General features: G+C 51.4%; 1 protein-coding gene across 4 annotated transcripts in view; it reads left to right on the top strand.

Moving 5' to 3' along the window:
* The window catches only part of SKAP1 (src kinase associated phosphoprotein 1), a 235,024-nt gene that overhangs the window by 8,584 nt on the left and 201,605 nt on the right, over window positions 1-24,835 (top strand). For all 4 annotated transcript variants that reach the window (XR_012898048.1, XM_075911452.1, XM_075911455.1 and 1 more), the window contains exon 2: window positions 4,014-4,119. Coding sequence is in view for 3 of the 4 variants with exons in the window: in XM_075911452.1 (XP_075767567.1) it covers window positions 4,014-4,119 (106 nt within the window). In the remaining variant the exon portion in view is untranslated. The remainder of the gene's footprint in view (window positions 1-4,013; window positions 4,120-24,835) is intronic.

Genomic DNA, 24,835 nt, shown 5'->3' with positions numbered 1-24,835 from the left:
GTAAAGGGGGCCGGTACCTAGACTATGGATTGTGAGGGGCTCGGATACTAGGGTAAAGGGGGCCAGTACCTAGACTACGGATTAGAGGGGCTCAGATACTAGGGTAAAGGGGGCCGGTACCTAGACTATGGATTGCGAGGAGCTCGGATACTAGGGTAAAGGGGGCCGTGTACCTAAGGCAGACCTAGGAGAGCTGCCCTCAGGAGGGGTTAACAAGACCCAGCTGCTTTTCTGGACGTTAATTGTGGGATACAGGAAGGCAGCTGGGGTCTAGCCAGGCCAAGGAAGCAGGTGGGTCCCGTTCAACCTTGTCCTAATGGAAGTGGCTGCCCTAAAGCCGGGGGATGGGGGGAGGGCTGTGATAGGGAGGGAGAGAGAGCAGCGAACCCGTGAAGATACTCGAGTGTTGCTTTGGTCGGTGCCCGAGAAGGGGCGGCTGCAGCCGAATGAATCCAAGTGGGAGCGTTATTTGTGCTCGGGGGCCAGGCTCCTCCAGCGTTTGGGCTCACACTTTCAGTGGGTGCCTTGCAGTCTGGGCCCAGCCCACCTCGCCTGGCCTTGCCCTGCCAGATCCCAGTGTCGCTCGAGGGAGGAGGCAGAAGCTGGAAAGAGGCGGGCACAGCAGAGCCTAGGTCACTTGCTGCCGCCAGGCCCAGGGCCGCATTATGACTTTCGTGGGCCCTAAAAGTTTCATTTTTTTTCTGATGTGAGAAAAAAATTAAAACATTTTCTTCTACCCTAAAAGTTCATTTTTTTCTTCTGATTTTAAAAGAAATTAAAACATTTTCATGGGCCCCTAAAAGTATCATGGGCCCTAGGCACTGGGCCTACTGTGCCTAATGGATAAGTCAGCCCTGGCTAGACCCCCCCTGAAAACACGGGGCACGTGGCGGTTGCCCTGACCTGCCCTGTGGGTGGGACGGCTCTGCTCCGACCCTTTCCCGGCACACCCTGCTGGTTACTTACAGTGCAGCTGAAGTGTGTGGCACTGCATTGGTGTGAGAGCCGAGCGGGGGGCGGGGGGCGGGGGGCGGGGGGCGGGGAGCGATCACGTTCACTTCCAGCTCTCTGGAAGGACACGCCGGTAGCCACGCAAACCGCAGGGGCGTGGTCATCAACCGCAAAGCGGTGGGAATACGTATTATCCCCAGTGATCTGGGCCTGTGTTCTCTGAGCTCATCTGAAACAAGAGCCCCTGATCCCTTCTCTGGGGGTTAGAGAATTTCACACGAAGCAGTTTGTCTAGTAGAGGAAATGAGAAGTCACGGAGTCGGGACGGGACGGGACGGGACTGCCAACACCCAGGCCGCCCCGGTGGAAGGCAGGATAAGGATGCCCTGAAGTTAAGGTGGTGGGGTGGGTTCTGGTGTGTCCCAGGGGACAGGGCATTCGCCTGGGGAGGGCAGGGTGCTGGGAATGGGGGAGTCCCTGGGCCCTGCACCCTCATCCAAAAACAGCTGTGACTCTGAGCCGGCGAGTTGAACAGAAGGTTTATTGGGTCACAGGGACACAGCGCAGCACAGACTTGTTACAGGAGACAGGAGCCGTCAGCACAACCCATCTTGGGGAAAGGGAGGCCCAGACCCAGTGCTCCTGGCCCCTGCCTGTTCCCCCAAGCCAGCTAGACTCCCTCCTCCCTAAGCCTGCTGAAAACTAAACTCACACCCAGCAATTGGTCCCAATCCTCCAGGCTATTCCACCCCCTCCATTGTTCAGACAAGGTGTCACCTGGTTGTTCCCCCCATCCTGGCTCAGTTTACAGGACCACCTGAGCTATGGGGCAGCCTCCCCCTCAGTGAAGGTTTGCCAGGTGTCCGGTTTTGAACCAGACAGTCCAGGATTAGAACTTTCTGTTCAGGAAACAAATTGAGGAAATAGAACTGTCCGGTATTTTCAAAATAAGGCGTAATGTCGATTGGGATGTCATGCCAAATGTGTCCGGTATTTTTGTTGAAACCACCTGGCAACCCTACGGGCCGGAGAATTCCCCCTCCCGCGGTGTGGTGGAACATTCCCCCCCTTCTCCTTCCTGCCTGTGGCGTGGTGTGGGAGCGGCCCATGGCTCCTGCTGTGGGGGGGTTGTGGGGGGCTGCTCCAGCCTGACCGTGCCTGCCATGCCATTGGCATGGGGATGCTTACATGGTTAACTGATTAAACAGGATTTTACTTCCCTGCGTTGGGACTGGCTGCCCAGCAAAAGCCGTGCACCGGGCAGCTCCCCTGAGCTTCCTCAAATCCAGCTGCTTTGGTTAATAACGGGAGCGAAGGCCGGACAGGTTAGCAAGTTGAGTACCTATCCGAGGTCTGTGCCGTGCTTTCACTGTTTCACTGCCTACGTCTTCCCTGAGGCTGTTACCTGTGCTCATCCGTGCACCGCGTCTGTAGACACAACCTGAGTCCTTTATGCTGAGCCTTCTCTTTTCACTTCCCCCACCCCTTCTGTTTTGGTAGGGTTGCTTTGTGGTTCCTTATTGGCTTTTTCCCACAATTGGTTCAGCTTCTATTGGAGTTTCAGGTCCAACTTCAGTGCGCCTCTTCCCATTGCGATGGCTTTAAATCGGCCGACTCCATCGTTAGCTCATGCCAGGGTTCTCAGATTGTATTTGCGTTGTGACCCCCATCTGACAATGAGTTACTTCACAACCCCGAGGGCAGGATGTGAAGCTTTAGCTTGCCTGAGCCCCACTGTCTCAGGGCATGGGGAGGGGGAGTCAAATCCAAAATCCAAGGCTTTCAGCCCCAGGTGGGGGCCCCGTCACCTGAACCTGCTACTCAGAGCCACGGATGTGATCTCCAACCTGGGGCCGCAGCAAATTGAAAGCCAGACTGGCCAACCCCAGTAATATAGGTTGTGACCCACGTGTGGGTCCCGACCCACAGTTTGAGAACCGCTGGCTGAGGCGGCTTGATCAGACGCGTTCCATGGGCCACAGTGCGTCCGTTTCTGACTTGAAAGCAAGTGTCCTTGTGAAGTCTGCCCCGCGCTGGCCCTTTAAGGGCAAAACCCAGCCCTGAGAGAGAGCGGAGAGCAAAGCCCCACAGCTGAGGCAGAGACAGCCAATGAGGGCCCAGCTGGGGCTGTATAAATACAGACTCCTGGAGGTACTGGAGGACATGCATTCCTACTCCAGCTGGGGAGCACGGGGGACCTGGCTGCCAGGGAAGCTGGAGGCTTCCTGAGACAGAGCAGGGCTGGGGAAAGGCATGTGGGGGGGGGGGGTTCAGACCTGATCTCACTCTCAGGCTGCAGGGCCTGGGACAAGGCCTAAGGCTACTAAGGCTGCAGGGAGGCAGCCAGGCTAGAAAGAGGCAGCAGGTCCATACTCAGGGCTGGCCTTACAGTGAGGTGAACGGAAGCTGCCGCCTCAGGTGCCAGACTGTGGGTGGAAGCACCACTAGGACCCAGAGCGTAGAAAATTGTCTGCGGCTGGTGCATATATAGGTAGCAGAGCAGTGCTGTGAGAGGAGTAGAGCAGGAAGGAGGCAGAATTGAGACCTTCCAAGGTTTTGGCCCAAGTGAGGGGACTTAGGGGCGTCAGCTGAGCTCCCCGCCTCAGGTACCAAAATGTTGTGGGCCAGCCCTGTCCGCACCCTGTTGCCAGTGCTGAGTGGCTGTGTCAGCCTGCAGTTTGCCCCTGAGGTAAGGGGCTAGGTGACACCTGGCCGTGGGTCACTAAAGCAAGGTGGGGACAGCGGGTTTGGGGGTTCCTTGGGAGGGGAGGACCCCAGAGAAGCAGAACTGCTGATGTCCCGCATCCCCCTTCTGGGGGGGTTAACTGTTATGGGCACTCCTGGAGGGCAATGTCCTGATGAGGATGCTGCAGTCCTGGAGCAAGGACACGAGGTAGACACCAGCCGAAGGGAGGCACCCTGCGGGCTGACTCGGGCGAATTCCCAGTGCGGCCAGCAGGAGGTGCTATGACAGGGAGTGCCGCCCCATGGCAGGCCTCTGAATCTCATTCTTGCTCTACCTGGGGCAGCTCCCTGATCTTTGTAACTTTCCTCCGGAACAGACGTTGAAGACTACCTGGCGGAATGGCTGCACGTGGAGAACCTGAGCGCGAGGGCGAGAGACCAGCGAGAGGCGCTGCTGGCCGGCTTCCAGCAAGTCAGAGCCAGGTTGGTGGGTTTTCCGCACGATGCTCTAACGGGAGCAGGATCGCTCGGTTTCTAGACTCCGCTTAGCAGGGCTGCAGTAGAGTAACACCAGGCCTTATGGGGTCTCCTCCCCCCTGCAGCACTCTGAGGGGTCACTAGCTAATGAGCAAGTCTGCCCAGATCTAAGTTGCCAAAGGGACGTGGAGCTGGACCTTAAAGGCACCGCCCAGAACAGTCTCTTAAAAAGGCAAGGTGGTCGGAGGTGTGCTGTGGAGAACAGAGTTCAAAATGGCTGCCCTTAAAGGGGCCTTTTTTTCTCAACAACTTCCCCACCCCCCTTTTTTTTCTCAACAAAAAATCCTTGGTGAGCCTCATAAAAAAAAAAAAAAAAAAAGTGTTTGGTGTTCCTTGATCTTAAAAAGTTTAAAAACCACTGGCCTAGAAACTTTCAGCACTTGTACAAGCTGTGCGGTGTCCACTGTGTGTTGCATGGAGAAGTGGCACACGGGTGTCGAAGCGCTGCATTTTCTGTAAAATGTGTGTGAGACGAGCTGCTCCTGCAGGGTTTTTTCAGGCTGCAACCCATTTCATTCCACTGAACGCTCTTCAGGGCTGGCGTGGTGCCTTGTGTGCTTGCACGGCTCTTGTGAAGAAACCTGGCTCTTGTGTAGCCCTTTTAATCAATAGATTTCACAATCCTTTACAAAGAGGGCAATAACATTAGCGACAGATGTGGTTGCTTCATCTCAAAAAAGATATATTGGCATTGGAAAAGAATCAGAAAAGGACAACAAAATGCTGAGGGATTTGGAACGGGGCCCATATGAAGAGAGATTAAAAAGACTGGGACTTTCAGTTTAGAAAAGAGACGAAGGGGGAATATTATAGAGGTCTGTAAAATCATGAATAGTGTGGAAAAAGGGAATAAGGAAAAGTTATTTACTTGTTCCCATAACATAAGAACCAGGGGTCACTAGATGAAATTAATAGGCAGCAAGCTTAAAACAAACAAAAGGTAGTATTGCTTCATGCAGCGCACAGTCAACCTATGGAACTCCTTGCTAGAGGATGTTGTGAAGACCAACACTCCATGAATTTATCTAACTCTTTTTTTGAACCCTGTTATAGACTTGGCTTTCACAACATCCTCTGGCAAGGAGTTCCACAGGTTGCATAAAGAAAAACATCCTTTTGTTTGTTTTTAAACTTGGTGAGCCTGTGTGTGTGTGTGTGTGTGTGTGTGTGTGTGTGTGTGAGCTGCAGCCCAGGTCTTAGCAGTTAGGGATGTCTACTTCTTGGGTTTTGACCTTTCACAGAGAGGAGGGTGGAAAAGAGTCCGAGGGGGCCAAGATCGCTAAGCCTATTGGAGACTAATTCTGCCTGTGGTTTTCATCTGCAGACGTGCTCCAGAGCTCAGTGTGAACCCTAGCACTGGGCTGCGGGGGGGGGGAGTTAAGTTCCGATGATAAAACTCAGGGGGATGACCACTTAAAGCATCCAGTTGAAATAAAACGGCCTGTGCCAGAGAGAGTGTTTGCCTTTGGAAGGGCACAGCCGGGTTCTATTCCCCACCCTCCCGTGGAAGAACTCTGCGAACTGCCCTGCTGTATCTTAATCGATCTTTCCTGCTGGCTAATTAAACATCAGTTTTATTCAGCAGCTCGGGACTGTAATTATCAGCCTGGGTTTCCCTGAATAATTGAAGCCAGCTGAATGCGGGAGTAGACAGGAGCCTTCAGAGTGGGGGCTGCAGCATCTGCAGTGGAGGGGTGGTGGGGAAAGGAATATCCCTCGCTATTTGGGAGCAAGGTGCCTTGCTACCTGGTCTTGTCAGTGTAACCAGCTGGCAGCATTTGCCTAAAGAAGCCTGCCCTTCCCCCCCTCCCTTCCCCCTAGCAGGTGTTCACCCTGCTGGGAAAGAGACAAGGAGGCAGAATTACAAACCAAAGCACTTGGAAATCATAAGGCAGGTGTTGCCCTCCTCTAAAATAATTCCTGTGAGATTGGCTTAACAATATGTGACATAAGCAACTTGAAGGCCTTGTTCTTTGGCCTTCTGAGCTGAGCGTCTTGAAGTTTTACAGCACGGTGCATCTCTGCCAACCTGAGAGCACAACTTTTTTTTTAAACAAACAAAAGGAAGTTTTTCGTCACTCAGCTCAGTCAACCTGTGGAACTCCTTGCTGGAGGATGTTGTGAAGACCAGAACCTTAACAGGGCTCAAAAAAGAGTTAGATAAATTCATGCAGGTTAGGTCCATCAAGGTCTATTAGCCAGGATTGGTAGGAATGGTGTCCCTAGCCTCTGTTTGTCTGGAAATAGATGAGAGGGAGAGGATCCTGTGATGATTTCCTGTTTTGTTGATTCCCTCTGGGGCACCTAGCATTGGCCACCCTGGGAAGACAGGACACTGGCTAGATGGACCTTTGGTCAGACCCATTCTGGCCATTCTTAGGTTCTTAAATGGAGGGGTTTTTGCAGAATCTAATTTAGGGATGTTCAAATGTGTTTTATTTGTTTGCGCGTGCATCTACTGAAACTTTAATCAGTTACACATTTGTGGGGTGGGGGAGAGGGAGCACTGGCTCACATTTTCTCCCCCTCCCTCCTGCTGCCTTTCTCAGAGGCGGGGCGGAAGGCAGTCGGTTTGATGGGAGCTGGTACGCGTGGGAAGCCTGTTTCACAGCTGGCTCCCCACCTGTACCGGCTCCTTCCTTTCCCACCCCCTGCGCTGCTGCCTCTGTATGAGAGGCAGCAGCGTGAGGGGTGGGGAGAAACAGGTGGCTCGCTGGAGCCGGTGCTGGTGGGAGCCGGCTTAAACTGTTTTCCTGCGAGGTTTTTTTTTTTTCCCCTACCCCTCCGGCTGCCTTTGATACAGAGGCTGCGTGTAACCGAGAGGGTTAATCGGTGAGCCCAGGCTCGTCGGTTAGCCGGTTCTCGATTACACGGTCACATCCCTAATAATTCCGGGGCCTGGAGTTTGAAAGACCAAACGGCTTGAGTCATGATGAAACTGCGAGCCGGCAGTGCGGGGTTCTTCTGCTCCTTCAGCAAAGCCAGTGGCTGACTCCCCCTGGGATTAGGGGAAGAGACCCTAATAGGGTCAGGAACGGTGAGGGATAGCAGGCGGCCCTGCTCCCAGGGCGGTTTGGCTGCAGGCTCTGCAGCGTAAAGCTTAAGCGCGCACAACCGCTAAGATTTTTCAGTGCTTCCACGGTTGCCGTTGTAACCGACTTCTTACCCCCCAGATGCTAGACTGGGGGCTAAGCATGGGATGCACTTTGGGGCAAGGTTTGGACGAAAGTAACCCGTCAGCTTGCCCCGACTCTGGTGCGGCCGTTGCAACGTACCAGGGAGCGTGTCTGCTGCACCCTTCTCCAGGACACGTGGGGTCCTCTCCTGCTCCCTTGCCAAACCGAGCGGGCTTGGGCGCTGCGTGTGGGGGGGGTGAAAAGCGGCTGTCGAGGCTGCAATGCAGCGCTGGCGTTCTGGGGGCTCTTTCCTGGCTCGGAGGCAGCTGGTGGAGAGAAGGTTTGACTGTTGCCGTTCTAAGCCGAAGCGCTCAGAAAATGATTTGCGGTAGCCGCTTACGGTAATAGCAGCCGCTGCCTTCTTGAAAGGCGCTGAGCGGGGCTGGCTCTCAGGGCCTGGCCCGGGGTAGCCTCTTCAGGGAGCCGGCTGTGGGTTTTGTGGTGCGCATTCAGGAAGCCATCGGCGTCCGCGTCCAGGAAGTCAACAGCGTCATCGGCGCGAGCGTCGTTCTGTCGGCTTGCTGCCTGCGGGGCGGGGAAGGCGGCACTGGGTGGAGAACTTTGTTGTTCAGATTTCTAATGGGGATAAGTCGCGTGCTTCACTTCGGGGGCGGGGAGACATCCCTGAGGTGGCGGGACCTCTCGCCGGGCGATTATTTGGAGCCCGGCTTAATGGCTGTTCCTGGAACTTGGCCTTCAGGTTTTTCTCCCACTGCTGCCCTGCTGGTCTAATCGCTGCCGCCGTGGGAGGTTTGCCGTTGACTTGAGCGTGCGAAGTGCTGCGCTTTGTCTGCTTCTGCTGCCCATTGGGGGAGAGAAATTAATACTCTCGTTAGCCGGGAAGCAGCTTGTGGCATCCTCATTTGACATGCGCTGATGCAAGGCCGTGGCGCAGGGGGGGAGCTGTGGCCCTGTGGTTGGGTTTTGTGGGCCTGCATCATTTTGGGCTTAATGTGCCTGGCTATTTAAAGGGACACTCGCCCGTTGAAATGCAGCCAGTGACAAACCAAGCTACCAGCAGTCTTTGCATTCTAGTCCGGTCTCTCACATACATGTTAGGGATGTGAATGGTTAACTGGTTAGCATGCGCCTTTACAGGGTGGTGCTTACTGGTTATGGGGGGGCTAGAGCAGCCCCCCACCTGTCATAGGCAAAGAGCTATTCCTGCCCCATGGGGCCCACCATGGACGGGGAGGTGCTCCTGCCTGCCCACGGCGGGGGGGAAGGGTACTGCTTCAACGCAGCCAGGCTGGAGTAGCCCCTGCCCCTGTTTAATCGCTTAACCGGAACTTTTAACTGGCTGGCTAACCAGGATTTTACATCCCTAGTACACGTACATTCGGACTGGCCTGGCCAGGTTTCCTGGTTTCACGGCTGTGGCTGCCTATGTTGATTTTCCGTTTACTTGCCCCCGTCTGCCCTGTGCAAGACCCCCCGCCCGCCCAAGACAATAGCTACAGAGCCATTTGGGGGAGGAAAGCAGGTTTGTAGGCTCTGAGGCCGCTGTCCTAGAGGTGTGTAGGTGCTGAACTGCCCTGGGAGTCAAGTGCCTAACTGCCTCTTGAGGATATGGGCCTACAAGAGGAGACTGGGGGTGGGGAGGAAGGATATGCTAGAAGTCTATAAAATCATGACTGGTGTGGAAAAAGTGGATAAGGAAAAGTTATTGGCTTGTTCTTATAACATAAGAACTAGGGGCCACCCAATGAAATGAATAGGTAGCAGGTTTAAAACAAAAGGAAGCCTTTATTCACGCAGTACACAGTCAACCTGTGGAACTCCCTGCCAAAGGATGTGGCGAAGGCCAGGACTTTAGGTTTTTTTTTTTAACTCTGTTAAATTCATGGAGGTTAGGTCCATTAATGGCTATTAGCCGGGAGGTGTCCTGAGCCTCAAAGGATGGGAACTGGTGACTGGGAGGAGGGGGGAATATTGGATTCCCTGTTCTGTTCATTCCCTCTGGGGTATCTGGCATTGGTCCCTGTGTGCAGAGAGGACACTGGGCTGGATGGACCTTTGCTCTGACCCCGCCTGGCCACTCTTACGTTCTCGGTTTCTCGGCTCCATGAACTGCATGTGCTTTGCAGGACTACCCACCCTTCCTCCACTTGGAGCATGGCCAGTGTTCTGGCTGAGAGTGGTTCTAGTCCTTCCTAATCTCCTCAGATTCCTTGAACACAGTCCATGAGTGTCTCTCCCCTAGAATACCCTGGCGTCGCTCTGAGTACTTGGAAATCATCCGCCTTCGTAGTAAGTGTTGCAGGCAAATCGTGAATTGGCGCGGAAGCCGAGTATTCCCTTGCGGTGGTGATGCTCTGCTCGCAGAGCTGCCCCTGTGAGAGTGGCGGGCTTCTTCCTCCTGAAATCCTGCCCATTGTCTCCCCCTCTTGTTTTGGGGACCGGCTGGCGCTGCACGTTGGTTTTGAAGCCGTTTGCGGAGACCATCCGGCTCCTGTCAGGCTGTCTCGTGTGCCATGCGCAGGATTAGCACCAGATGTCGGACGCTTGGGAAGAAATGGATACATGCCTCCACTCGGGAGGCTGGCCGGCTCCTGGTCCTTAGGGAAGCACAGTAACCAAAAAGCTGTCGAAATATCAAAGTGAGGTCATCGATCAGCAAGGAGACCTTTTGTTTCCAGGGTGGAGACAGGAAATAAGATTGATTAAAAATGGGGATAAATGGTTCTCCAGTGGTTCTCTCTGAGCCGGTCCGTCGCCCGAATCCATGCTTGGAAGGGACATTTGCAGCCAATGGAAACTAAACTTTGGAGGCTGGTGGTTCAGTTTCAGCCAGGAAAAACGTTAACGGGGAGCCAGGCAGGAACGGAGAGAGGGGTTAAATATTGGACGCGCTCAGAAGTAAGGAAATCCAGCACGTCCGCTGCAAAGCTGCTGTTTAACCTGTCCTGCCATGACTAGACCCCTTCCTGCTAGGCCTACTAGAAACAGTCCTATTTTCCAGTATGGCTACCACCAGAGGGCGCTGTAGCTTAGTGGCAGTTAGCGTGGACATACGGGTGACACCTCCAGCCACGTGGCTGTTGCAGCTCAGACTGTACGCCTTCCTGGGCCCGAGTTGGGGTGGCCACTGGAAATCCCCCACGGGAGCAGCAACGTGTACACGGTCCCTAGTGAGCCAGCTGGGACTTGCTTGCCTGAGCTGGGAGCTGCTCTCCCAGCTGCCCTGGAGATGTACCAGGGATGTTAAATATCAGTTAACTGACTAGTCGAGTAACCTCACGAATTTTTATCGGTTAGTCGACTGTTCTATAGTCCCTGGGGGTGGGGCCAGCAGCTAGTGTGCCTCACTCCCGAGGAGCCCTCTGCCCCTCCGCACTGCTGCCTCTGTATCCGCATCGGGTGCCAGGCGGGAGCTGGTCCGCAAGGGGAGCCAGTTTAAAAACCTGCCCCCCTCACAGATCAGCTGCCTGTCACCTTGTGCTGCTTCCTCAGAAACAGAGGCAGCAGCATGGGGGAGCAGCAGCCCCTGTCCAAGGGGAGGATCTGAGCTCCCGGACCCCCGCACGAACCAGAACTGAGCGGAGTTGCCTGCCTCTTAATATGCTTTAAAAGCAAAGCCGCAGTGGGGGCAGGTCCCAGGACTGAGCCGGGCTGCTGGCCAGCCTTCTAAAAAATGAGCTGGGGGGGGGGGGGGAGGGAGAAACGCATGTAGTCTAGAGTGCAAACCTATACGCTTCTGCTAATCGGTTAACCGACGCCACGATCACCTCCCTAAGACGTACCCTTGGAGGCCTTTGGCACGTTGGCTGATCAGCCGTCTAGACCTGCCTAGGAAGAGTTAAGCAACTGGGGAGGAGGGGGGGTCAATGCCAGTGAGGGGCCACCCAGACTAGTGCGCAGGGCGTGAGACTGTCCCTGCACCGGTCTCCCAGGGTGGGGTGGTTTCGCTGCCTGCGTCCCTAGAACTTGCATCCAATCACAGCATTGCGGTAGGGATGTAAAATCCCGTGTAATTGACTACCCGGTTAAGCATATTGGTTAGCTGATTAAAGGGCTGGTGAGGGGGAGAGGGAGGAGGGGTGCTCCTGCCCCACCCACCACAGGAGCAGCCCCTGCCTGTAGGGCGCCTGGGGTTACCATGGACGGGGGCTGCACTGGGTGGGATGCCAGTAGTCCCTGCCCCTGGCAGGCAGGGAGCTGTTCCATCCCCCAGCGGTTAACCCTTCCCATCCCCGCAGAGCTACAGTCCAGAGGGAGCAGACAGCTCAGTGCTGGGTCCTCCCGCCCCTTCACTTCGCGGGCCCGGGCTTTCCCACGCACATCACTTTGGGAAAAACCCGACCAGCTGGGCACCAGCAGAAGCTGGCGACCCCACGCGTGGGCAGTGGGATCCCACGGGCTGCAGGCTGCCTTCCACTGGTTCACGCTAACATCCCTGGCTCTGGGCAATCCGGCGCAGGTGCGGCTATTTGAAGCGTTCTCCTGCGTGGCCCTGAGGCTCATAAAGGTCCCACAGCACCTTCGAGGTGAACAAAACTATAGATCGGATCCCGCGCTTCGGCGGCCACTGCCCACGTCTTCGGGGAGGCTCTTAAGGAGGATCTTTGCTGCTTTGCATCCCGCTCTTGGGGTACGTCTCCGCAGCATTTGGGGGGCAGCCTCTTTGTCCAGGCTGCTAGAACGTTGGCATGAAACCCACATCTAAAAATAACTGTGTGGACCGTTTTGGGGCTCAGGCTGAAACCTAGGGAGGGGGGTAGGCTTCAAAAACAATCCGTGGGACCAGTAAGTCGCAACTTAGAGCTGCTCCCAAAGCTGTTGGCAGGAATCTGTTGACCTGGGCTGGGGAGGGAGCGTTAATTCTTTTTATCATTCCTTTTGCCTTGTAGAACTGGTTTGAAAACTTCCCCCTTCGCCCCCCCCCCCCATATCTTTATTGTAGGGCTGCTGGGTTTTTTTTGTTTTTTTTTCAGACCTCTTAGAGCAGCTGAATCTCAGTGCAAATTAAACACACAAAAAAGTTTGTGAATGCTTTCAAAAGTTTTTTTTGTGCAAAACATTTGCACCCAGCAATCAGGGGGTAACTTAGTTAAAAACAACAAAAGTGACAAGGAGTCCTGTAGCACCTTATAGACTAACAGATGTATTGGAGCATAAGCTTTTGTGGGCAAAGACCCACTTCGGCAGATGCATGTCAGAGAGGAGAAGCTGCTTTTGTAGTTAGCGAGCCATTCACAGTCTCTGTTTAATCCTGAGCTGATGGCGTCAAACTTGCAGATGAACTGTAGCTCAGCAGTTTCTCTTTGGAGTCTGGTCTTGAAGTTTTTTTTGCTGCAGGATGGCTTCCTTTAGATCTACAATTGTGTGTCCAGGGAGACTGAAGTGTTCTACAGGCTTTTGTATATTGCCATTCCTAATATCTGATTGGTGTCCATGGAAATACCCTGGGGAGTTGTTAAAAATATGGCTTCTCAACAAATTGAGTCAGTCGCGGACGTCTTGTGCCCCCAAACTCCCAATGGTTTAACTACGAGCTGTTATTTGCAGAATCGATAACTGAAACCGAATTCTGAAGTCATTGCTCCAGACCTTCAGAGACAGTGTGGCCCAGTGGTTAAACTGGGTCTCAGCACATGGGTTCTAGGACAGGTGTATTTTTGTATAGGGCCTAGATTCCCTAGAACTATAATTGGGCTCCTTTAGATCCTACATGGTCTGAATAGTGACATGGCTTGTTCTGTAATAAACATGTATTGTGGCTGGTATTTCTCTTCAGTGCAATAGTCCCGTAGCTTTGACTATGCAAATTTGACCCTTGATATGGCTTCAAGTAGTGACAAGTTAACCAGTTCTGGCTAACGGCAGGGCCTGGAAGCAGCTCCCCCGCCTTCCCCCCAGGCAGGGCATAAGACCTTGTCCGTGGTGGGCACGGTCCCCCTGCCACAGGTTGCACGCTGGCTCTCCGGGAACGGGTTCACTGGGAGCAGGTTTCTCTGTGGCAGTGAAGAAACATCCCTGGGGGTGGATCCAGTAGCTTCTTTAAGCTTTATATTGTAGAGCCCGGGGTGCGGGTAAACACTGAGATTTTCGGTGGTTACATGGTTACCGATTTAACCGACTTTTTGCATCCTGAACGTGGTGCACGAATGCACGTTGGCACCGGCCTTAAGACCAGTAACTACTGTATTTGGTGTCGGGCTTCTTTTCAAAACTTTAATGAGCTGGGTCCATGCCCCAAGGGAATTACAGAAGAGATCGATTTTTGGCCCAATTTCTAGAGCCTTGCATGGATGCAAATTGGCATCTGCCCAAACGAGCTGGGGATCGCCGCAAGTGTGCAGGGCTCTAGCTACAAAATCGTCATCCGTAGCTGCAAAAATGAGCCGCGGAGGCAGATACCCGCGGAGATAAGGCGGATATCTGGGTTTGCCGGGCTTCACAAATATGGCTTGGCGCTTCGGGGTTCCTACTGCTGTCCTTGACAGCTTTTTGGCAAGGAATTGTATCATTGGCTACATCAGTGGGTTTAGAACTGTTCGCGTGTCGTCGTCCGCTTCCCGCTTGCTGTGTTAGAACCGTAGCCAAACTGCAGTGGGGTGAGTCTCGCTTCTGATGTGAAATCAGTTCAGTTACATCAGGGTGCACAGGCCTCCCTCCGAGGAAACTTTTTAATAGCAGGATTAGTGGACTTACCCGGTGTTTGGTATGGAACCGGACAGCCCAGTATTTTTGTCTCCTGTCTGATGATAAAAATTCAGAATACCAAATGCCTAAAATACCGGACATCTAAAATGTCCCAGCCACGAGGCAAAAATCCTGGATGCTTACCGGGTTCTACAGGGGAGCTGTCCAGCCCAGTGCAGGGAGGCAAGATGGCAAAGCGTTTCTTAAAGGGCCCTGTGACGTAGTGGGGGTACCTGGCTGGTTTCTATGCTGCTGACTCTGGGGTAACCCCCACTGGCTGCCGTGGGTACCACGACCCAGCAAAACAGGATGAGTCACTATGCAAACCAGTATGGCCAGACACCCCCATGGAGAGGAACAAAGGAAGGTGGAATGCTGCCCTGGCTGGGGGGCAGGGCTGGAAGAGGGTTAGTTGGTTGCTGGCTGGAAGCATGGAGGAGACAGCCTAGGGAAAGGGGCTGGAGTTTAGGGGCCCAGTCTCCCCCATCTCAAGGGGGCCTGAGGCAGCCTCGCCCAGCTCTGTGACCAGATTATATCTGTGCTGTGCTGTAACCTGGAGAGGCAATAAACTTCCTCTATTCCACCAGCTGGTGCAGTCTGTTTGTGCCATTTCGGGGTGCAGGAGACGGGGGACCCCCAACACGCCGTCACAGGCCCACACTTTTTTTTTTTTGTCCCTCTCAACAGAATTTTGTGTGTTTTGTTAAATCATCTGGCAACCCTAGCCACTCCTAAGGGTCTCTCCCTGTGGCCACTCGCATATCACGCCCCTCTGAACAGCAGCCCCTCCCTTTCCATGTTAGGAAAAACAGTTCTTTTCCCGGGGCTTCTAGTTGTCCTGGCACAACCAAACCTTGACCTTGTTTTAAGCTAGGAGAAGAAGCAGCTGCCTGCCACATTTGGTGGCCCTCGCTCTTCTGGTTTAGGAGGAGCTCTTGAACAAATGGGCTCGCAGATTATAACAGACTTCTAAGCGTCCGTCACAGCGCTAAACGTTGCTTTCATAAACTTCTAATTGAATTATCTGCATCTGTTATCTCAATTTCCAGTCTTGTTTGGTAAAGTTTTGAAATTGGAGTGCCAAAGACTGCAATTCCAGGGTCATTTTGCTTCGTTAGTGTAACTGTCCTGTATGTAATTTTCACCAATGCGAGACTCATTATCCTGCATAATGTGCAATATCAAGATAAAAGGGAATTTAAGAATGTGACCTGTTAGCCAGGCAGATAATCAGGCTCTGCACATGACCTTCAAGGCTGCACATGACCTTCAGTTACATCGTCCTTAATTAGCCCAAGCGCTGGTTTTCATCTGTCATTTGTTCAGGAAGCTGAAATTTGTTTCACTTGGTTGTGGGATTTTGCTCAGCATGAGAAATGGGACCGGTTCATTTTAACCACTGGATATGGATTTGTCTCACAACGTGCCTGAAAAGTCTCTTGCCAGCCTATAAATATCTAAAACTTCTCGTTAAAAAGTCTCGGGGGTCGCCATGTTAGTCCATGACTTTAAAAACAAATAGTTCTGGGTTGCCTTGACTAACAAAAATTATGTCTAGTATTATGAGCTTTCGTGGGTAAAACCCACTTCATTAGAAACCATACTGCAGCTCGTCTGAAGTGGCTTTTATCCATGAAAGCTCATGATACTAGATGTATTTTAGTCTCTAGGGGTATGTCTAGACTACATGCCTCTGCCAACAGAGCCATGTAAATTAGACATATCAACATAGTCAGTGAAGCGGGGATTTAAATATCCCCCGCTTCATTAGAATAAAAATGGCCGCCGCGTTGTGCCGGCTCAGCTGTTTGTCGGCACAAACCGACAGTCAAGACTGGGATCAGTTGACAAGGAAAGCCTTTGCCAACCGATCTTGTAAACCTCGTTTCACGAGACATAAGGGATCGGTCGTCAAAGGCTTTCCTTGTCGACCGATCTCCGTCTTGACTGCCGGTTTGTGCCGACAAACAGCTGAGCCGGCACAACGTGGCGGCCATTTTTATACTAATGAAGCGGGGGATATTTAAATTCCCACTTCATTGACTGTCGGTATGTCTAATTTACATGGCTCTGTCAGCAGAGACATGTAGTCTAGACATACCCAAAGGGTACAGCTACACAGCAGGGCTAATGCCGAAAAGAGCTGCGCAACTTACGTTAATTGCGTAGTTTAAGTCGAAATAGCTTATTTCGGGTTTTGGCGTTGTCTACACAGCAGGAAGCCTGAGGAAGAGCATTCTTCTTCCGACTTCCCTTACTCCTTGTGTAATGAGGGTTACAGGAGCTGGAGTAAGAAGTCCTCTAGCTCGCCATTGGTTCGACTGTGTTGCAATAACGGCTTGTCGTGTAGACACGGATAGTGTTATTTCGGAATAACTGACGTTCTTCCAAAATAACACTGCTGTGTAGGCGTACCCCGAGATGCCACAGGATTTCTTGTTGTTTTTAAAACTTCTTGATCGGCCTCTTCTGCCCTTGCAAACCATCTCTGCACGTTGCATGGAGGCGGAGAAAAATCATTTGCAAAATCCTTCCGTTTTTGCAGCATCACCAGCAACGCTAGCCATAACTTTTTTTAAAGCTTCGGAGGGGGAGCCAAGTTAGTCTGTAACTAGAAAAACTTAAACTTAAAAAACCAATGAATAGTCTAGTAGCACCTTTGAGACTAACACAGCATGGAGATGGGATTGTGAGCTTTCGTGGGTACATCCCCCTTCAAAACCATATGGAGATTCTGTCTTTACTCTTTAAGAACATTCTGCACATTACTCTGTGTTATAAGTGGGGAGACGACAAAAGTTGGTGTAGTTGTGTCCAAACCTCTTGAAGCCAAATTCAAACCAGGTGCAACCTGATTGATTTATATGTGGGATGAATTTCTCCCCTGCAGCCCCCACTCTTCCAGTAACGCAGTTTGGTGCCTTCCGGGTTATGATCCTTTCAGTAATTTGCATCGTTTGCCATTCCGTCTGATAAAATTACCCGTTTCCCATCCATTTCCTGGTGGATGCATTGTTAATCTGAAACCTGAGGCCTGTAAATGATGGAGACTGGGTCACCAGAGTCGTCCTACAGCTGACTGCTGCTTCTGTAACATTTAGCCGAGAAATGCATTTGAAGTGGTTCATAAGTTGCTCTGGCTAATGGTGAGCTCCTAAATACTTCCCCCCTCCTCCCTGCATTTCCCCCCCTGCCTGAAATCTTGTTCTGCATTGATTTCCTCCCTCCCCCCGAAACATTAAAAACCAACAAATATTGTGCACCGAACAAATTAGACTCCGCTTTGAAATATCTATTTAATAGCGTCTGTGGTGATGTGAGTGTTCTTAATTGGATGAGAAAATGCAGGAAATTTGATTGTAACCTGACTGGATTTTTATGGTTCCTGCTGAAAATGAGTCTGAGAGGAAAGTGGGATTTATATTTATAGACCTTTTACGGCTAGAAGACAGCGTTATGATCATCCAGACAAAGCTGGTGATCCTACTATCTCTATCCCGACAGCTTTCCTGTCTATTTGACTCCTTCAGCAATGTGACTCGTTAGCTGTGGAGTGAGGTCTTGTCCAGCAATTCTGAGGGTCAGCGGTGGCAGATGACAGGTGGGGAGGGTGCACCGTACAGTGTAGTGCCTATCGATAATCTTAAGACCAATTCTTATCTCGCCTCAACAGAGGAGAGCCAGGGATAGTTTTCTTTGGGTGTGTCTTAGACTGCATGGCTCTGTCGACAAAGCCATGTAAATTAGTGTATTCGGCATAGTCAAAGAAGTGGGGATTTAAATAATCCCCGCTTCATTAAAATAAACATGGACACCACACTATGCCGACAGTCAGCTGATCCGGCACAACGCGGCAGTCTAGATGTGGATCTGTCGGCTGGGGAAGCCTTTGCCGACTGATCCTGTAAACCTTGTTTCACGAGTCATAAGGGATCAGTTGGTAAAGGCTTCCCCAGCCGACAGAGCCACGTCTAGACTGCTGCACTGTGCTGACATGTAGTGTAGACACACCTTTAAAGTCAACAGAGTTGTACCAGTGTAAGGTTTAGTCTTGGGATGCAGGCACTGGATTTGGATTTTGAAAAATGTTCCATTCCTGGCTCTACCACTGCTGTATGACCTTGGGCATGTCACTTCACCTCCCCCGTGCCTGGTTTCCTTTCTGCCAAGTGGGGGTAATGAGACTGATATTTGAGAAGGGCCATGAGATTTATTGTTGAAATCCTCAAGATAGGAACTGCGTGGTGATGATGGAGGGATGATATTAAATGGCATTAGGCTCCTACCTATTGGCTCAGCGGGATTAGATTTTACCAGTACATTTCACTGTACCCACCCCCAGCGACATGCGGCTTTCTATAATCGGAATTTATAGATGGACAAAGTAAGAAAAATGCAACTTGAGCTTCTTAGAGTTCGATGTAAGTCTATGTACAATGTATGTTTTGACTTGTGATGTCAACAACTTGGCTACATCTAGACTGGCATGATTTTCCGCAAATGCTTTTAACGGAAATGTTTTCCCGTTAAAAGCATTTGTGGAAAAGAGCGTCTAGATTGGCACGGACGCCTTTCCACAAAAAGTGCCTGTGCCAATCTAGACGCAGTTTTGCGCAAGAAAGCCCCGATGGCGAAAATGGTGATCGGGGCTTTTTTGCGCAAAACAGTTTTCAGCTGTCTACGCAAAAGCATTTCCGGAAAAGGGCTTTTACCTGAATGGGAGCAGCATAGTATTTGCGCAAGAAGCACGGATTTCAGACAGTAGGAAGTCAGTGCTTTTGTGCAAAATCAAGGGGCCAGTGTAGACAGGTGGCAAGCTTTTCCACAAAAGCAGTCGCTTTTGTGGAAAAACTTGCCAATCTAGACACAGCTCTTGTGTTTTAAGGGCAGAGCTGCCCACAGAAATGCCGACCCCCGGGCAAGATGAGGAGGGTTGGCCCAGAGAGAAGGGGGAGGGCTGGGGGGCTAGCCTCCCCTAACCAACTCTTCTGCGCTGCCCGATCTGTGCAGTCCGGGGCTTGGGCAGCAATTTAAAGGTGATTTTTATAAATCTCACAGCACGTCCCAGAGATCAGTCTCACTACCCCCACTCAACAAAAAGGAAAACCGGGGGGGGGGGGGGGGGTGAAGTGACATGCCTAAGGTCATACCGCAGTGGCAGAGTCTCCTTTCGGCAGCTCTGGATGCCCCATACAGAAGCTAGCCCAGTGTGGCATCCCATCAATGCATAGATGGCCCACAGGTGGGGGATGGACTATGCATGCACATGCACTCACAAACCCTGCAGATGGTTTTAGTAGGATATTTAAAGAAAATGACATTGTCATGGGGGGAGGTGGGGGAGAAATCTCCTGGAATGGTTTCAGAGTTGGCAACCCCAGAGGTCAGATGAGCTAATCTTGATGATGGTCCGTTCCGACCGTCAAGTCTATGAGACGAGGAAGGGAGTGGTATATGGTAACCAAAGGGAGGGGAGGGATCATGGCAGATCTCCGTTGGCATTGGCAGTGTATCACTAGTTCCTTACAGGCCCACCCACCAAGGGGAGGGAAGGGGAGCACGGGGCCCAGCGTTTTGAAGGAGCCGAGAGCTCCAGGCCCCTTTGAAACGCCGCTTTGCTGAGCTGGGGGGGCGCAGGGTCCAGTGCCGTGCTCCAGGTGGCGCTAAGGGTGGACTGCCCTTGGCCCTGCCCCTTCTACCCAAAGCTCCGCCCCTTCCAGGGCAGGGAGCCGGGCCTGCGGTGGCTGTCGGCCCTGCTGGTTTCTTGACATCCGATATTTCCCCGGGGTTCGAGTTCTGATTCACGTGTCCCTTCAACGTGCTTCTCGCAATGGCGAATCTTTTTGTAACGTTTGTTTTCCTAGCCCACACATGACGTTGTTTGAGCAAGACTGTTCCCTTTCCTGCTTCTCCCAGTGCCCCAGCGCTAATTGTAGATTGTTGCTTCGGGGTCCCTCCTTCCCCCAGCAGTGCAGCGCAGCATTTTTCCTTCTTCGTAGGTGGCGGCTCCTGCTGCTGCTCGCTAAACTAAAAATAGCGCCCCTAGGAGAAACCAGGGCAAAAATAACCACGCTCACTAAAGCTAATAGGACACACGAGGACAAACATTTAGTGCCTTTTGAAATGTAGGGATTGGCTGCTGCCTTGGAGTCTGAGCCAGGCTCTGTCTCGCTGATGAGCGATTATTGCGCGTTAATTGCAGCTGCACGAGAGAGTGGTCTGAGATCGGGGTCAGGCTCTTGGTCCTTAATGTATCCCATTGGGTACATCGCCAGAGCATAATGAGGCAAGTCAGACACAGAATTTTTAAAGTTCTTGCTATTTTTTGATATAAGAAATTTCCCATTGGCTTCGTCTCCCCAGGGCACCAGCCTCCCAGTCCAGGCACGTACGACCACTTTCTATTCTGGTGGCTGTGTGACCTTGAAGTCTTTTTAAATCCCAGATTTAAAAACATGATTCTGAGCTGCTTCAACAGGAGTGTTGTGAGCAGGAACAAGAAGTCGTTCTTCCTCTCTGCTGATCAGGCCTCAGTTGGAGGATTGTGTCCAGTTCTGGGCACCACATTTCAGGAAAGATGTGAAGAAACTGGAGAAGGTCCAGAGAAGAGCAACAAGAATGATGAAAGGTCTAGAGAACATGAGCTATGAGGGAAGACTGAAAGAACTGGGCTTGTTTAGTTTAGAAAAGAGCAGACCGAGAGGGGACATGAGAGCGGTTTTCAGGTACCTAAAAGGGTGTCACAAGGAGGAGGGAGGAAAAATGGTTCTCCTTGACCTCTGAGGATAGGACAAGAAGCAATGGGCTTAGACTGCAGCAAAGGAGGTTTAGGCTGGACATTAGGAAAAACTTCCTACCTGTCGGGGTGGTGAAACACTGGGATAAGTTGCCTTGGAGGGGGGGGAGGGTTTGTGGAATCTCCATCTCTGGAGATATTGAAGAGCAGTTTGGACAGGTCAGGGATGGTCTAGATGGTGCTTGGTCCTGCCATGAGGGCAGGAGACTGGATGCGATGACTCTCGAGGGCCCTTCCAGTTCTTAAGCACACAACATTAGAACACGAGAACGGTTGTTCTAGGCCAGACCGATGGCCCATCTAGCCCAATGTCTTCTGACAGAGGCCAGGCCTGCCTGCTTCAGCAGGAGTGAACAGACCCGGGCAACGATCAGGTGAGCCATCCCTTGTCATACTGCGTGGTCCTTTAAAGACTCTCGGGAATGCTGCTAGGAATGGCTCACCCACCTGAAGAAACGGAAACCGGCCTCCTGCTCCTGTCTCCGATTGTGTTTCACTGCAGGGCGGGAGATGATTTCCCTGACTCCTCGGCTAAACTCTTCTTGTAGCTCCACTTCACTGGCTGCACTTGAGGGAGAACGTGCCCAGGTTGAGTGTGGTTACAAATCCAGTTCTTCTGTCTAATGGAGTGACTGTCTTTGACATCCAGGTGATCAGCAGGCCCGTTTTTCAGCAGATTTCCCTGAATTGTCACATTTCACAAACGACTCGGCACATTTGGGTGGGAGGGGTGGGAAAAGGGCCACAAGGAATTCACCTTTTGAATTCTGCTAACCTCTCGATAAAAGCTTCCATGCAGGGATCTCAAAGCACTCTGCACACTCTGAAAACACCAGTAGAGGCATTTCACAGGCGGTGAAATTCTATGCCGAGGTTCAGCAAAGCCAGCCCCTTAAATCTGCCGGTAAGCCAGCTTTTGGGAACTAAGTGGTGTTCCCAAAAACGCTGGGAACTAAGCAGGCAACGGCCTGTGATTCATTTCACCCAAGCAGAGTAAACGACTTATCCAAAGCCATGACAGCGAGGAACTGGAGCCTTGATCTCCCGACTCTGTCCTGTGTTTAAACCAGAAGACCATCCTTCCTCCCGGACTTTAAAGGGGGGGGGGAATAAAGTAAACTAAGAGCAGAACAAAAGTGAAACTTTCTAGAGTGAAAATGATCAAAGCATGAGACTAAAAGCATGCATCGATCTAATGAGGCTTAGGCTTTCGACTGTTTCTTTACATTTAAAAAAAAAAAGCAACACTTTTTTTTTTTTTGGTAAATTTGATAAGAGTGAAGCTAATGTAGGATTGCTGGTCCAGTAGGAAATGGAACTCAATTTTACATTTTTTAAAACCATTTTACTGTATTAAAAATGACAGAGGTTAGAAACAAAGCTCTTACACTTTTATTGAACTGGAATTGAAAGTGACAGAAAATCGTTTTGGCCCTGGTGCAGTAAATGTTATCACTAAAACATGTTCAGGGGAGATTAGGACAGTCTCTCGAGCACAAGAGACAAAAGTTCACAAAACAAGAAGCGATATTTTTTTTTTTTTCCTGCCTGTCCTTGGAAGCATTAGCTGCTCCGCAGACAAAAGTATCTCTGCTCTGGGAGGATGCAGAACTGGGCAAACGGAGATATGAAAACGTCTCCACTCTGAGAGGAGCTAGGATTTAGAGGACAGAAATGGACGACTTCAATGTGGTCCCAATAAAAGCGCTTTGGAATGACAGGAAGCCATGATGACAGGGCTGGGTTGGGGGGGAGGAGGGCTAGCCGGGCAGCTGCCCTGGGCGCCAAGCTATGGGGGGGTGCCTGATGGCAGCTCTCAGGTGTGCTGGGGGGGTGGGGCCGCGCATGTGCCATGCACCCGGGGGCGGAGCCGCGCATGCATCATGCGCCCACTGCCTGGGGTGCAGAAATGGCTCAAGCCGGCAACACAATTTTTGGGTGTAAAAGGTACAAAAATTATAAAGCGATGTAAAACTTAAAACAAATTCAGTTCTCCAAATTTCAGTTATATTGACATACCCGCCCCTTCCCCCGACTTCTCTTGAATACCCCTAAGGGTACTTGGACCGCTGGTTGAGAAACAGTGCGCTAGACCCTCCCTGGTGGTTTATCAACCTCATGGAGGAGCCTTATGTCTGGGTCAGAAAGGCAAATGGTGAGTGTCGGTGCTTTGCAACGGTTCTGAATTCCACGTGGAAGGAGTGGGTTGGACTCGCATCTGTCTGCTCCTCTGAAAAGACGCGTCGTGCTCTGAAACAGAGTGGTCCTTGACTGCCGGCTGTTGTGTGGGAGACTGGTTTGAATTTGTCAGCCTGGTCCTTGTTTCCTGGCTTCCACACAGATGTGGAGATAATGGGCTTAGCCTCCCAGGAGGGAGCAAAAAGGCGTTGTGTTGTCAGGGTTGATACCTGCTCTGGCATGCTGAGTGCAGAAGGTGGGAGCCCAAAGGGCATGTCTAGACTGCATCCCTCTGTTGGCAGAGGGATGCAGATTAGGCAGGTCGACATTGCAAGTGAGGCAGGGATTTAAATATCCCGTGTCTAATTTGCATAAAAATGGCCACCGCGTTTTGCCGACTCAGCTTTTTGCCAACAAAGTGCTGCAGTCTAGAGGGGGATCTGTCGAGAAATGAAGCCTTTTTCAACAGATGCTTTATGCCTCCTGCATACTTAATAAGGCATACTTATTTGCTCTGTAACACCTGGCAATCAAGTACAACACATTAAAACAGAGAATCTCTGGGAACAATTCTTAGATGGTGAATGGGGGAGGGGAGGCATGGATTCACAAACATTCAAACCAAACCCCCAAAATAAAAAAAAATAACCTAATCATGACTAAATACACGTTTCCCTTTATTTACTCATGATCCTGTCTTTGTTCAGTCCACTTCCATGCCCCAAATTCCTTGGAGGCCCGCTAGTCCTGCCTGGGTTTAAATTGTTCTGTGTCTCGCCACTCCTGGTTTCATTCTCCCACACACACAAAGCAGGCACAGTATCTTATACAATTCAAATCTCAGCACCGTATCCCCATTGCTTGTTCTGGTTCCCTGCCAACATCCTTACTAGCTACCTGAGTTTAACCCCTTGGTCACCGGGTGCTGGCCAGCCCTCCTCCTATCCGTCACATGTCATTTCACGGCCCCAATTCTTCCTCTGATTACTTGTCTTTGAGGAGTTTCTTTTGTACCTTCTAAATGGAAGGAAATCCCATGGCAATACAAGTAAAATATGGACCACCTCGGCTGAGAGAGAGTCCGGGGAGGGGAAGGAGGAGAGGCTGAGGTTGACAGCGCAACGAGATGCTGGCGGAGGAGGGGAGTATGACTTCAGATGGGTAAAGTGGAGTAATTCCACAGAGAAACCATGAGCCGCAGCTTAGTTTCTGAAGCGCTCTGCGCCTAGAAGAGTAGAGCCAAGGAGCATGAGGCAGGATCGTGCGCCTCTTTCTGGTACAACCCACAAATCGCTTCTAGATGCAGTCACTTCCTCTGCCCCCCCGTGCATTTTGCCCATCGCCAAGGCCTGAAACAAACATGCCGCCCTCCAGCGGGATTCTGTTGGCGTTTTCCAATTAATCCGTGTCCATTCCTTGCACGTTTTTGTGAAATCATTTCCTTCAGGAAAGATTTGAATAAGGGTTCAAATGGATTGGATGTCCGGATCCTGGAACCTTGCCGCTGAACAACTCGCAGGTGTGCCACAACCTCTTCTTTGTGTTTCTTTTTTTTTTTTTTTTTTTTTTTTTTTTTTTTTTTTGGGGGGGGGGGGCAGAAAATTTTCATCGGTGTTCCTCATAAAAAAATATTATTGTCTGGTATTCTGTGGTCTCAAAAAGTTTAAGAAACACTGATCTAGACCCCTCTCTGCCTGGCTGTGGCACATTGCCAAGCCACGCCCCCAGCTTTTATTTAGCCCTGCCCCCTGGGGGTTCCCAGGGAATTCCCTTCCCAGCTACTTGCCCACACAGCAGCAGGTTGGGTGAACTGCGGCTGGAGCTGGGATTTCGGTGAGGCAGCCTTTACCCTGGCCCCAGGTCCAGC

Source organism: Pelodiscus sinensis, chromosome 29 (assembly GCF_049634645.1).
Source record: "Pelodiscus sinensis isolate JC-2024 chromosome 29, ASM4963464v1, whole genome shotgun sequence".
NCBI lineage: Eukaryota > Metazoa > Chordata > Testudines > Trionychidae > Pelodiscus > Pelodiscus sinensis.
Note: the sequence above shows the minus strand (reverse complement) of the source record. Positions and strands in the feature narration are given on the sequence as shown.